This window comes from Frieseomelitta varia, unplaced genomic scaffold (genome assembly GCF_011392965.1).
Source record: "Frieseomelitta varia isolate USP_RPSP 00005682 unplaced genomic scaffold, Fvar_1.2 scaffold_166, whole genome shotgun sequence".
NCBI classification, from domain to species: Eukaryota; Metazoa; Arthropoda; class Insecta; order Hymenoptera; family Apidae; genus Frieseomelitta; species Frieseomelitta varia.
The window spans coordinates 356,497-368,895 of NW_025109372.1; the positions used below are offsets into that span (position 1 = coordinate 356,497).

The 12,399-nt window shown below is 30.4% G+C and overlaps 2 protein-coding genes across 3 annotated transcripts; one reads left to right on the forward strand and one right to left on the reverse strand.

Moving 5' to 3' along the window:
* Positions 1-14: 14 nt before the first annotated feature.
* On the reverse strand, positions 15-1,744 carry LOC122538521 (mitochondrial ornithine transporter 1). Its single transcript, XM_043672679.1, has 5 exons — positions 1,473-1,744; positions 950-1,186; positions 709-875; positions 348-620; positions 15-272 (listed from the first exon to the last, which is right to left on the reverse strand). The coding sequence occupies exons 1-5, from the start codon at positions 1,555-1,557 to the stop codon at positions 90-92; spliced, it is 945 nt and encodes a 314-aa protein (XP_043528614.1). The 5' UTR covers positions 1,558-1,744; the 3' UTR covers positions 15-89.
* Positions 1,745-2,257: 513 nt separating this feature from the next.
* Positions 2,258-9,174, forward strand: LOC122538519 (histone-lysine N-methyltransferase Suv4-20-like). Of its 2 annotated transcripts, none has more exons than XM_043672676.1 (9): positions 2,258-2,846; positions 3,605-3,838; positions 3,933-4,098; positions 4,178-4,348; positions 4,430-4,558; positions 4,674-4,863; positions 4,939-5,347; positions 5,428-7,191; positions 7,279-9,174. In XM_043672676.1, exons 2-9 carry the CDS (start codon positions 3,624-3,626, stop codon positions 7,664-7,666), a joined length of 3,432 nt encoding a protein of 1,143 aa, XP_043528611.1. In that variant the 5' UTR covers positions 2,258-2,846; positions 3,605-3,623; the 3' UTR covers positions 7,667-9,174. The 2 variants fall into 2 exon arrangements, with proteins under 2 accessions (XP_043528611.1, XP_043528612.1); XM_043672677.1 differs by lacking the exon at positions 2,258-2,846 and adding an exon at positions 2,891-3,134.
* The last annotated feature ends 3,225 nt before the right edge of the window (positions 9,175-12,399 follow it).

Below are 12,399 nucleotides of genomic sequence, written 5' to 3' on the forward strand. Positions count from 1 at the left end.
AAATTTTTTAGTAGTTGGTTTTACATATATTTATTACAATCTATTTTATATAATTTCTATAATATTTAAAAAAATATATTTGTTTTCTATCAACTATTCTCAAAAAAATCAAGCATTATTTTTTTAGTATATTCATAAGTTACAAATAATGTAGCTGTTGCTGGCACTGTCCTTATTAATGTTGGTTTTAAACCATTGTACAAAGAATTTATACCTTCGTTTCTTATGATATCTTTCATAACTACTAATGCAGGAGTTTTCAAATTTTTCACCTTCAAAAGAAAAATTAATTAAACTTGTCTGCATTTTGAAATCATATCATTTAAGTTATGTAAAATAAGACAAACCTGTATCCTACTTTTAACTACATCAGCTGGAAATATTACAAGCCATAAAACAGTCCCACCAACAGCACCAGCTACCATAGTTTTCTGCCATCCAATGTCATTCCTACTTTCATCTGGCTTTCTTAAAAGTTCTCTGGTTACTTCATATCCTCCAAAGAAAAAGAAATATCCTGGCATTTCACGTGCTATAGTTGATGACAAACCAGTAAATAAACCTCTTATGCCTTGTTCTTTAAGAATTTCACGCGTTAATCCCCATGGTCCAATTTTTTTCTAAAAAAATATTTTTTTTGAAAAAAATCATTTTTTCTTTTTGAGTTCTATGAATTTCATATACTTTTTTTTTTTTTGTCGTAACTACCTTAACTACAGATAATGATGAGTTAGTTTCCATTTGAACTTCTCTTATTGCTTGCAGCTTACATTTTATAAGTTCTGTGGGGCATAATGTTAATGAGGAGAAAAATGCAGCAAAAAATCCAGCACAGGCATTTTGCATTGATGTCAAATCTTCTACTTTCTTAATATCTATATAAATAAAATTTCCTTATTAATTGAAACCTGTAGTTTACCTGTACTACATCTTAAAAAAATTATATTACCTAAAATGTTAGAAATAACTTTTTGACATCCACCATATGCAGCAAATAATACTGAATTCTCAGCAACATTAGCAACTAATGCAGGTACTGTTCCTGCATATAAACCGCGTATTATTCCATCTGTTTTCATTGTTTGTAAAAAGCAATTAACCATTCCCTTATACATGGAAGGAAAGGTTTGCATTTTTACCTTAATTGTATCTAACGGTTGTCCAACATATACAAGTGCTATTCCACCTTAAATCAAAATGAAATGTAACGACACGAAGTAGAAAAAATAATTTATCTCTTGTAAGTAAACAGTTTATTTCTACTAATCCCTTAATTTATTTGTTTTTAACGATGAAGATATTAACTAATTTCCAACAAAAAAATTTAGATTCATAATGTGAAATAAATTTTATGAATTACTTATGGAAACTATAGATATTCGAAAATTTGACTCATCTTGCAAATTATTTATTTACTTCCTATGAATTATTAAAATGGACTAAAAGTAATAATGTATTTAGAATCATGTTACCAAGTGATCCAGAAACAAAGTCAATTAAACCAGTTCTAATATTATTTAATTGTTGATTTTCTTTTTCACCGAATTCAAATGCCATCTTTCTCTAATATCTAAATAATAATGAATTTTAAAATGCAATTGAAATGACAGGTTAGCACGTGGTATTCCTCTATTGCCTTTGCTACTGATTTGAATGTTTATCTGCTATCGGAGTGGAAATGATAAGGGGTATTTATTTGTTGATTAGAAATTAGTAATGCGATTTGTATCTTGTAACTTTTTTTATTTACACAATGAGATTCACATCTCTCTTTTTTACAAGTTCCTCAGTTTCTGAACGTACGCGCATGCGCACTTATATCTATATAAAATTGACAAAGGAATTATTCATTGATCGGTAACAAAGGAACAATCGAAGTATCATGATATAATTTTGAAATCTCATGTATTTCACAATTCGTTCCCTTTCAATTAAACTCTAGTAAAAATTTTTCGACCATGTGGAAATCATCTTGCAGTCATACTGCACTTTCTTACGTTGCTTATTTCAATATTCTCTAATTGTACACTAATATTACAACATAAATAACAGCATTTTAGGGTATAACCTAAAATCTATTACTTTATAAATGCTCGAGTACAATCGTACAATTAAAATGAGATAGCTTTGTAAAAATACGATTGGACGATATATGTACGAAAAAAAAAAAAAAAATTGCAACATCCTAAAAACTACAATTTCCAACGAGGCAACTTCGTTACTTATTCTAACTAGGAAATACTAGATATTGATATTGGTTGTCATAGAAACACAGTGCTACAGCTTTGAAAATTCTACATTACTAAAGCGATCGCTTTATTACTTCAAATACAGATTGATTTAAAAAGAATGGATCGAAGTTTCCTTCATCGTGTTGCATGTACCGCCTTCGGTTCCTCGATCGCAGTGAAACGACAAAATACTATGTAACCTCGTGCGAATTATTCACGAACGTTCAAAACAGAGTTCAAAGCTGAATTATTTTACCGAAATTCGCGTAGTTTGGTAAATCAGGAAAGTTACTAGATCGTTGTATTCGAGACATGTATGACGTGCGCGACAGTCTGTAGTTCCAAAACATGGGTTTTCTCGATTATATTTTCAATTAAACGATCGTTGTTTTTCGGTTAGTTTCGACGAGGGAAGTACTGGTTTTCATCCATGTTGTGAACGAATCGCGAAACACAGCACGATGACGGCTCTCCTCGCATTACGAAAATAGGAAATGTGTATATGGTATAGTAGATCTGCCATGATAGATCCGAACGCGTCTTCGTCTTACACGAAAAAAGTCAGGGATTGTTAGCAAAATGTGTGATTTTTGTTGTCAGGAGAGCTTCATAAAGGTGAGCATACTGTCCGACGAGAATCTAATAACTTCGACCGTTCTCTAGTGGCGTAACAAAACGGTAAATTCTCTTGTTAATTTGGAGCGCAGCGTGCCTCTAAGAGCGCTCTGGCTCGTCTGCGCCATTAGCGTTTGGAGCATGATCGCCAGATATTTCTATTATATTATCAAAATAGCATATTATCATGAGAAACTGTTCCTTCGGACTCGTATTACACATAGCCTTTCGTTATTTGACCTTCTTCCAGCTCGAGAAGGAAATGAAATAACCGATTGACAATTGACGGTAATTCAAAAATTTTTCTTGTAGTGTACATCCTTTTGGAAAGAATACATTTTTTTTTTTTTTTTTTTTTATTTATTTTTCTCACACCCTGTTCAAATGATAATCAATTTAATTTATATTCGCGAACTGACGTGCATCCGCTGTGAGCGTTTGTGTATTTTTTTTTTTATTTCGTTGTATGTCATTTGAGAAACACTTTCTGTATCTATACTACTAGGAATATTGTATAAAAATTGTCAATTTTGTTATTTCTAACACGACACATTGGAAAATCAGTTTTTACCTTTTTGTTGTTACCAAGAGTTTAAGAATACGTGTTGGTTCATGTTATAAATTACAAGGTTTGCAAAAAATCATTGCCACTTTGTATAAAAGCATTCTTGAAATATGCATTTACATGTTTAAATAACGAAACGATCTTTTCATTCAACTGTTTGAACTAACTGTCAATTAATTTTTTATTTCTACAGTAAAAGTACAGATTGCAGAATGGTGGTGGATTGCTTATCCATTCAAGGCTCAGTAGCTATAATACGGAAGCAGGAGCGAAGATTAGGTGGGTTAGTGGCTGCAAAGATGCAACCCAACAATGTTGGTAGTTGTGGTGGTATGACACCCAAAGAACTTTCTGACAATGATGACCTAGCTACTTCTCTCGTATTAGATCCTTACCTAGGATTTACTACTCATAAAATGAATATCAGGTATTTGATTTTTAGATATTACTTTGAATTTGCATGATATGATGTAGCAAGAGATTGAGATATGTAAATAATTTTATATTATTTAATAATAAAGGTATAGACCGTTAAAAGCAAATAAAGATGAACTTCGCAAAATTATTTGTGAATTTATCCAAACGCAAAATTATGAGAAAGCATATAAAAAATTAATGGGTGGTGACTGGGGCGCAAGACTTCCTCATACAAAATGTAAACAGCAACAAATAAATTTGGAAAAACATGTAAGTTGTATACGTGAATTGAAAACTTCCAATTTTATCTTATTTCATCTATCAATCTAATCTTATTTCATTTTTATAGATTTACAGGTATTTAAAGGTTTTTGATAAAGATTCTGGATTTGCAATAGAACCATGCTATAGGTATAGTCTAGAAGGTCAGAAAGGTGCCAAAATTTGTGCAACTCGCAAGTGGTTAAAACATGATAAAATATCTTGTCTTGTTGGTTGTATTGCAGAACTTAGTGAAAAGGTTTGTTTAATCTCTTATACAAAATACAAAGTAAAATACTGAATAGTTTTTATTTATTGCATATCTAAAATGTTATTTTAGGAAGAAGCAGCATTATTACATCCAGGAAAAAATGATTTTTCTGTTATGTTTAGTTGCCGAAAAAATTGTGCACAATTATGGTTAGGTCCAGCAGCATACATTAATCATGACTGTAGAGCCAATTGCAAGGTTAATAAATTTACATAGATCATTATTTCATCATTATTTTATATATTCATATATATTCTTTTTATATCAGTGATATAAAGATTAATTTATTTTACTTGATTCATATAAAATACAGTTCGTGGCAACAGGGAGAGATACAGCTTGTGTTAAGGTTCTTCGTGACATTGAAGTAGGGGAAGAAATTACTTGTTTCTATGGGGAAGATTTTTTTGGAGATGGTAACTGTTATTGTGAATGTGAAACGTGTGAAAGAAGGGGAACTGGAGCATTTGCAAATCAAAAACCAGGAGAAGAACTTTCATCCGGTACTGAATTTAAGAACTGAATATAAAATAATATCAATATGTATGTATACTCATTTTGAAAATTCCTATATACAGGCTATCGTTTACGTGAAACAGACAATCGTATCAATCGTACGAAACATAGACAACAGCCGCTAGGTCGTAATAAACAACAAGCTGATACTGCCCTCACGGAAAGAAATGCAGTGCTTGTCGGTAATGCTGCTGTAGCGCCACAAAGTCTTAGTATGAAAGAATTAAGAAGAAAGGGATTGACAAAATATGATGCAGAGTTATTAATTGCACAAGGATGTCGCTTTTCTGATATTGCTCAACAGCAACCTATTACAAATAATGGGGAAAATGTATTACAAACATCTCGACCTCACCCAATTGCCATTACAAATTCTGTGACGAGAAATCTACGAAATAAACAGTTGTGCAAATTTGACAGTAACAATGATCATCAGAATAATGTTAAAAATCATACGCTTCGGTCATCCAGGTAAGATACTTTATCTCACAATTTACATTATAAATTATAGTTATAAAATGAAAGTAATGCATTAAAAACTTCATTTGTAGACTCCATAAAAGAACTGAATCAAAAAAGAACAAAGTTTCCGAAAAAGCTGGATCTCCTTGTTTAAATGGTTCCATAATAAATACTATTGAATTAGAAGACATAAGTCATCGTAAAGAAGATTCTGATAGAGTAGATGAAGAAATTATATATTCTAGATTACATAAGACTCATTCAAAAAACAACTTAGATGAGGAAACTAACAACGTTTGCCATGTTCAGACCTCACATCACGATATAATGGAAGAATCAACTTGTTCTAATCTTCAAAGGGAGTGTTCAGATTTAACATTCGTTAAAAATAACAAAGAGGAACTAAATAGCAAATTGGTAAATGAAAAGGAAATACCTGATATTATTATAGAAATTAATTCTAATTCAGTAGGTAATATTAATACTTCCAATTCTAAAAAAGAACACTATAGTACAAATTCCTGTGATTCAGTTCATATAAGTTCCATACCTGAAAGCCGATTAAATGATTTACACGAAACTGAGAGTGAGATAATTCCACAAGAAAATCATCAATCAAGAATCTGTCATTACAATTTGTCTTCAGTTGAAAATTCCAAAGATATAAATAATATTTCTGCAACATCGATAAAGTCAAACACTTGCATAAAAAAATGTTTAGAACTTGAACAGAAAGTTTTAAAAGAAGAAAAAGAAGAATATCACGAGCCCGTGTATAAGGATTATTCTTGCAAAAGTGAAGAACAAATACCTTTAATTCATGTAAACTCTCCTAAAAATTCGAATTTTATAGAAACTGGTACAACAGTATCTACGTTTGATATACACGAATGCAATAAAGATTTAAAGAAAAATGATTCTATAAATTCAAATACCTTGGTCAAATACTTAATAGAAAATGAAGCAAATAAATTTGATAGATTCGTTTCGGATTCTAATAAGTCTCCAGATAACAATGAACATGGTAAAATGACTTTTGTAAAAGAGGATACAGATGTAGAAAATAATAAACGAAATTGCCAAAATGATTTAATCATGAAAAATAATATATATGTAGTTAATGTTGAAACGCCAGAAATAAAATCTGAAAAAACTGAAATTATTGATACATGTACAGAAAATCTACATTCTCGGGTAGATCCTTACAAGGAAAATAATAAAAATTTCAGTACAATGGAAACTAATAATTATAGTGAGATTAACAAATGTAATTTAGGGGATACTCATAACACTATTTTAAATCAACCTACACAAAAAAATGATTCATTACACGCAACACTAAGATCTCACAAAAATAGAAGAAAACTTTTAAGCCAGAAGAAATCTACAATTTCTGAACTGAGAGAAGAGTTAGAAACTGCTATAGAACATAAAATTACTGATAATATGATTACATCTGTTTCAAAAACTCGTAGCAAAGCAGAAAAAGCAAAAAGCAGGTTGACAAGAAGCCAGAAACGAGATCGAAAAAAATTAGCGACTAGTGAAATTGGTGTAGCTGATGACGATTCGGGTATTCAAGGTGATATTTATGAGTTTAGCGAGAAAGAAAGTAATTTGGAAGATATTAGAATACCGTCAATAATGCGGCGTAAACAGGAAACTCGTCATACACCCGGGCTCACATCACATTTGCAAGAAATGCAATACAACGATGAGTATAATAAAGCTGAACCGCCAGTATTACTTCCACAAGAACCATGGCCACCAAGTTGCAATCAGAATCAATTGTTAGAGTCAGATGGTAATAGCCGATCGAGAGAAAATTCTGTAGATAGTGAAAGTCTAAAAAGGTATACACATTTTTATATCTCTATATTTTGAGTTTTATTATTTTACGAAATCTTATATCTAAAAAAAAAAATAATTGTTCATTACAGACTATCAGCTTGTAGTAACGATAGTGCACAAAAATTAACAGCTCCTTCGGAGTATCAATGGCAGATGAATAGTTGTCAAGTGTGTCCAACCACTCCAGAGAGAACTGGCAGATTAAAACTTACCCTACGCATGAAACGTTCACCAGTTTTAGAAGACATTGTAGAATCGGGTACAAGTTTAAGTGAAGATAGTTACGAACCCGAGTACGAAGTATTACGTGTCGAGGGTGTGGAAAGAAGCAGACATAAGAAAAAACATAAAACTCGAGATCGTGAAAGACGACACAAGAAACGTGAATTAAATCTTGATCCTCCTCCACCGCCTATGAAGAGGTTGCGTTTAATTTTTGGCAATGAAACTCATACTATCGACTTTCCACATTCTTAACAACTATAAATAATGATTTTCCATACCTGGAACAAATTATAAATACAATTTAGACATGTAACAACAGGGCTCCTTATCTTGTAATATTGTGAATTTATTTGTAGTTTAAGCGATAAGCGATATGCCATCGTTAAACTTTACAGATATCTGATATGATAAAATTATTGTGTTCCGATTTTGTGTTATTTTTTACTATTTAAATTTTGTCTTGCTTCTCGTTCTAACAACGAATAATTGAAGGCCTAGTAAAATTTTTCTTAAGATGGAAAACAGTAATAAAAATAGGGATGTACATTGATTTGTAGTGAACATTTGTTTTGAAAATTTGATGTCGTGTTATTCGAAGTAGTTAACGAAGTGATTAGTTCATTGCGACATATTCATTCATAATAAAATTAGTATTTTATTTCTACCTTTTCGATATAGCGAGCAAATTTTTGAAATCCATATAGTCTTTCATCGTCGATTTTTTTTCGATATTAATGAGTTTATATTATTAAACTATTTTTTACTAATGAAATATTTACATCATATTCAAATTTCACATATATAGGATAAAGGAAATAGCGATTTCTCTTTGTATTAAAAACAAGGAAAGAATGTAATGAGTTATATCTAATTACTATTTCCGTAGATGAGGACAAAGGAAAAAAAAAGCATACTCTTATACTATGTATAATAGTTGTAATAGTTATTATAATAATAGTAATAATAATAATAATAATAATATTAATAATAATAATAATAATAGTAATAATAATTCAATAATTAAATTAGCTAAATATTAGGTAACACATATTAACTGCTGTCCTCAAAATGCGTGATTAACTATCGTGAAAAAAAATTGTAAATATTGCTTGTATGTACGTACACGCGTGTGTATGTATATGCGCATGTATTATAAATGATAACACATACATGCACGTATGCATACATAGACAAATCATATAACAGACAAAACACAAATACACAACGCGTGTAAGGAAATTTCATTACTGTATTTCGTATATCGATGCACATGTTACAATGCCTTAGTGCAAATATAAAGCAAATGCATTGCATATAAATGTCATCGTTTACGTACAGTAACGAAAACAGTATGAAGACATTTTATTTAGTGAGATAAATTAAAAAAGGGTTAATTAAAAAAAGAAAAATTAAAAAATAAATGCAAATAAATAATTAATTTTTCAATAGGAGTTTCTCACACGAATTTAGAGGAACGGAATTTTATATTGAATTGGTAGAGATTGTTGTTTCAATTGTGAAACAAATTAAATGAAATGGAAGCGTTAAGCTTAATTAGAAGACGTTAGAATAAACAATTCAGATCTGAAGAAATTTAGCGGACAAAGTTGTTTTTAAGTTACTTCTTTGCTCTTGAGCGACATAAAAAAAAAAAATTCATCCCACTTTCACTTGTATTATTAAGATGTTCGTATTTTTCGAACAGAATATATATCATCAGATTTTACCATTCATACGTAAATATTCACTTCAAAAGATGTTGTAAAGGAAAAGAAAACGTTATTTATTTTTCATGATTAATTAGACTTGTATAGTGAAATCACGATAAAAATTAATACACGAAAAGTAGATTTTTAAGTCGCAGGTTTTCCCTTATTTTACTTATTTATGACATGTTCATGATATGTGAAGATGAAAATTTTAAAGACCTAACCTGTCGCTCTTTTAAGTGTATTTTAATTTTTAGAAATGAATTTCAAATGATTCAGCCATGGTTCCATGCAAGTTTATTAGAATGAATTATTACAATTTAATTAAAATAATTTTATCGTTTAACATTAAATGTTGGCTAAGTTTTAACTTTGATATATCTTTGTTGCTGTATCTCTTATCCAACGATAACGATTGTTAAATAAATATTTTGAAGAAAATTGAAATACACTTGAGATGCGGCTAATAAATTGACAAATTGAAATTAATCACGCTAACTTACTCACTTAATGTATATCGCAATGTTTCTTTATCCATTTATCGTTAAATTTTCATCTAACACGTTCTTATAGCCGTAGTTAAAAGCAAATTTGTTGTGAGTATACTATTGTACATTTGTAATTGTGTGTATTTTCTTTTGCGTTCTGCGTTTATTAGGAAGATGCACGCGGCGGCTAATGAAAATAGAATTTTTTTCAAGTAGAACAGAACAAGTTCCAGTTGTAAAAATTGTTCGGTATTTATATACTGAACATTATATATATATATATAAACAGGAAATTGTATTTGCAAAATCCAGTTAAAAAAAATTAATGAATTAACAAATTAACATTGACAGCGGCGACTATTCTTTTTATTATATATAATAGAGCATTTAATTTATGTGAGAACGTTATGTCTTTTGGACTTAATCGTATAAAGTAAGATGTAATTTCCTCCCGATAATATGCCCGTTAATCGATCTACGATATAATATAAAATTTGTGATAAACCTACTATATTATTCTATTAAACATTCTTGTTCTAACATAGCGTCGTAGTGACTGTTTTTCTCTAAGATTCTAGCGAATTATTAAATACCAATTGCATCGAGACCGAATTATTATTGAACTGTACGTATATTTCTAGATTTGTAAAAATAACAGAGAAACTGTTTATCGAGGAACGAAGAGAGGAGAGAGAGAGAGAGAGAGAGGAGAAAAAAATTGATTTTCTAGACTATTTCAGATTACGAAGATTTGGAATTTCATCTGTCAGGATGAAGGGGGAAAAAATTCGAAATTGACTCTTCATCGTTGTACGTAATGAAAGCTAGTGCTGCATACGAAATAGTAACTTTATTAATAAAGTTAGTCTAGTACTTTTTACTAGTACAGTTAATCGCTGCGTCATAAACAGCAGAAGCATCATTACCGAAACTTTTTTTCAGCGACGATTATTTAAACGTGCATGTTTTTTTGCGACTGAAAACTGCAGAAAAATTATATCGGCTAAAGAAATCGGTTAATCGAAATTATGTGTGTATTAGTTTAATCGTACACGTTAGCGGAGTTGGAAAATTTAAGTCGATGGTGGTTTGAAATGTACACCTTACCGAACGTAAACAAACGTTTGCAAATGATGTAGATACGAACGAACACATACGCGAGTATACCATAGAGGCATGCTCAATGTACTCGTGTGTTTATCACGGTTTTGTTTCTTCTTTCAATACAGAAATATTTTTTGTTTCTCATTACGCCGGGCAGCTTTTCTCTCACTGCCATTACAACACGTTAGTTTTTCCTTTCTTTGAACTTGGTATTTGAATTTTCTTAAATTTCCACGATATAAAGTGCAATGCTACGATAATTACTATATACATATATATAAAACTTATATACATGTTGAGGAGTAAAGTTTAATTGTAAATTAGATCTTAAGAATTAGTTTCAATCATTCAAAGAATTTATAGCTCTGACGTACTCTGTAAATGTATTATCATTATTACAATTGTATTATCTTTATTGGTCGAAAAAAAAAAAACATAGGAATGTATATTACAATTATTATTTTCTACAAATTAAGGTATTATAATAAATGAATTGCGTAATCTAATATAATAATAATAATAATAATAACAAATACAATTTGTTGTTATTTAATGACTAAATGTGAAAGTGTATTGAACTTTCATCTCACGCCATAACAAATTTATAACATTAATTGAAGAATAGACTTATGTATGTAAAATGCATCGTACAAAAAAACAAATAGCAGAATTTTCTATTTGTTGCATTACAATATAACATATTTTAAATCCAAGAAATTTGCGTTTATTTTGAGAATTATTTACATATTTCATAAACGAAGTTTAATTTATGTACGTAGCATACGTCATAGACGTAAGATCCAATCATGAGTCTTTGCTCGGTCCTATAACCAAATGATTTCACACCAATCTTATATTATAATATAATCTATACATTTACAGTGAAAATTTGTGAAAAATAATAATTCTATATTCCTAAAAATTAAAAATGCATCAATACGAAAATAATGCGACGAAGGCCATCGTAGAAAAATAGGTAACATTTAAATGTACATTTCGAAGCTTAAATAGTATAAAATGTATAAAAGAAGAGAATGAAGGCTTCAATTAGACAAATGTAACTGAGAAAATTTTCTTTTGGAAATAAAACTTTGTTCCTTTCATAGACGAGTAGTATCTGCTTCTGGCGAGGCATTTAAGAATAAATTTCATGAACAGTACAATGTCTATATTTGTATAGATTATTTTTTGGGCCAAGTTCGATAAATCGTATACGCTGATAAAATAACCATAGTGCTAAACTATAAAAATTAAATTAAATATGCATGTATACACAAAGATCAAAAACTCGAAAGATCCTTAGAAATATATGTATGGATATGGTGACTCAATGTAAAAAATGCCCTTTTCCTCTAGAAAATCGCAATTCCATCCACGCTGTGAAAAAAAATCGCTAATTATCTATGAGTTTTCTTCAGTAAAAGGACTCGTCGGAAATTTTCGGTGGGATGGCTGGTTGGAAGTAAAAGTTGCCACTGATATGTAGCGACCTATAGTTCTTCGAGTACGAGTTTCGAACACCGACTTGTAGAGCCGCAAGTGGTTGTGTACCTAGCGTCAAAGTCTAGCGATATTCGATGTTAAGTAAAACAGAGTGCGGAAACACCGCTAGGATGGGTGAGTGGTGGAGACCGTCCAGCCTTAGTGAGTAGTTATAACAACAAGCGTCCTGGGATATAAGGGG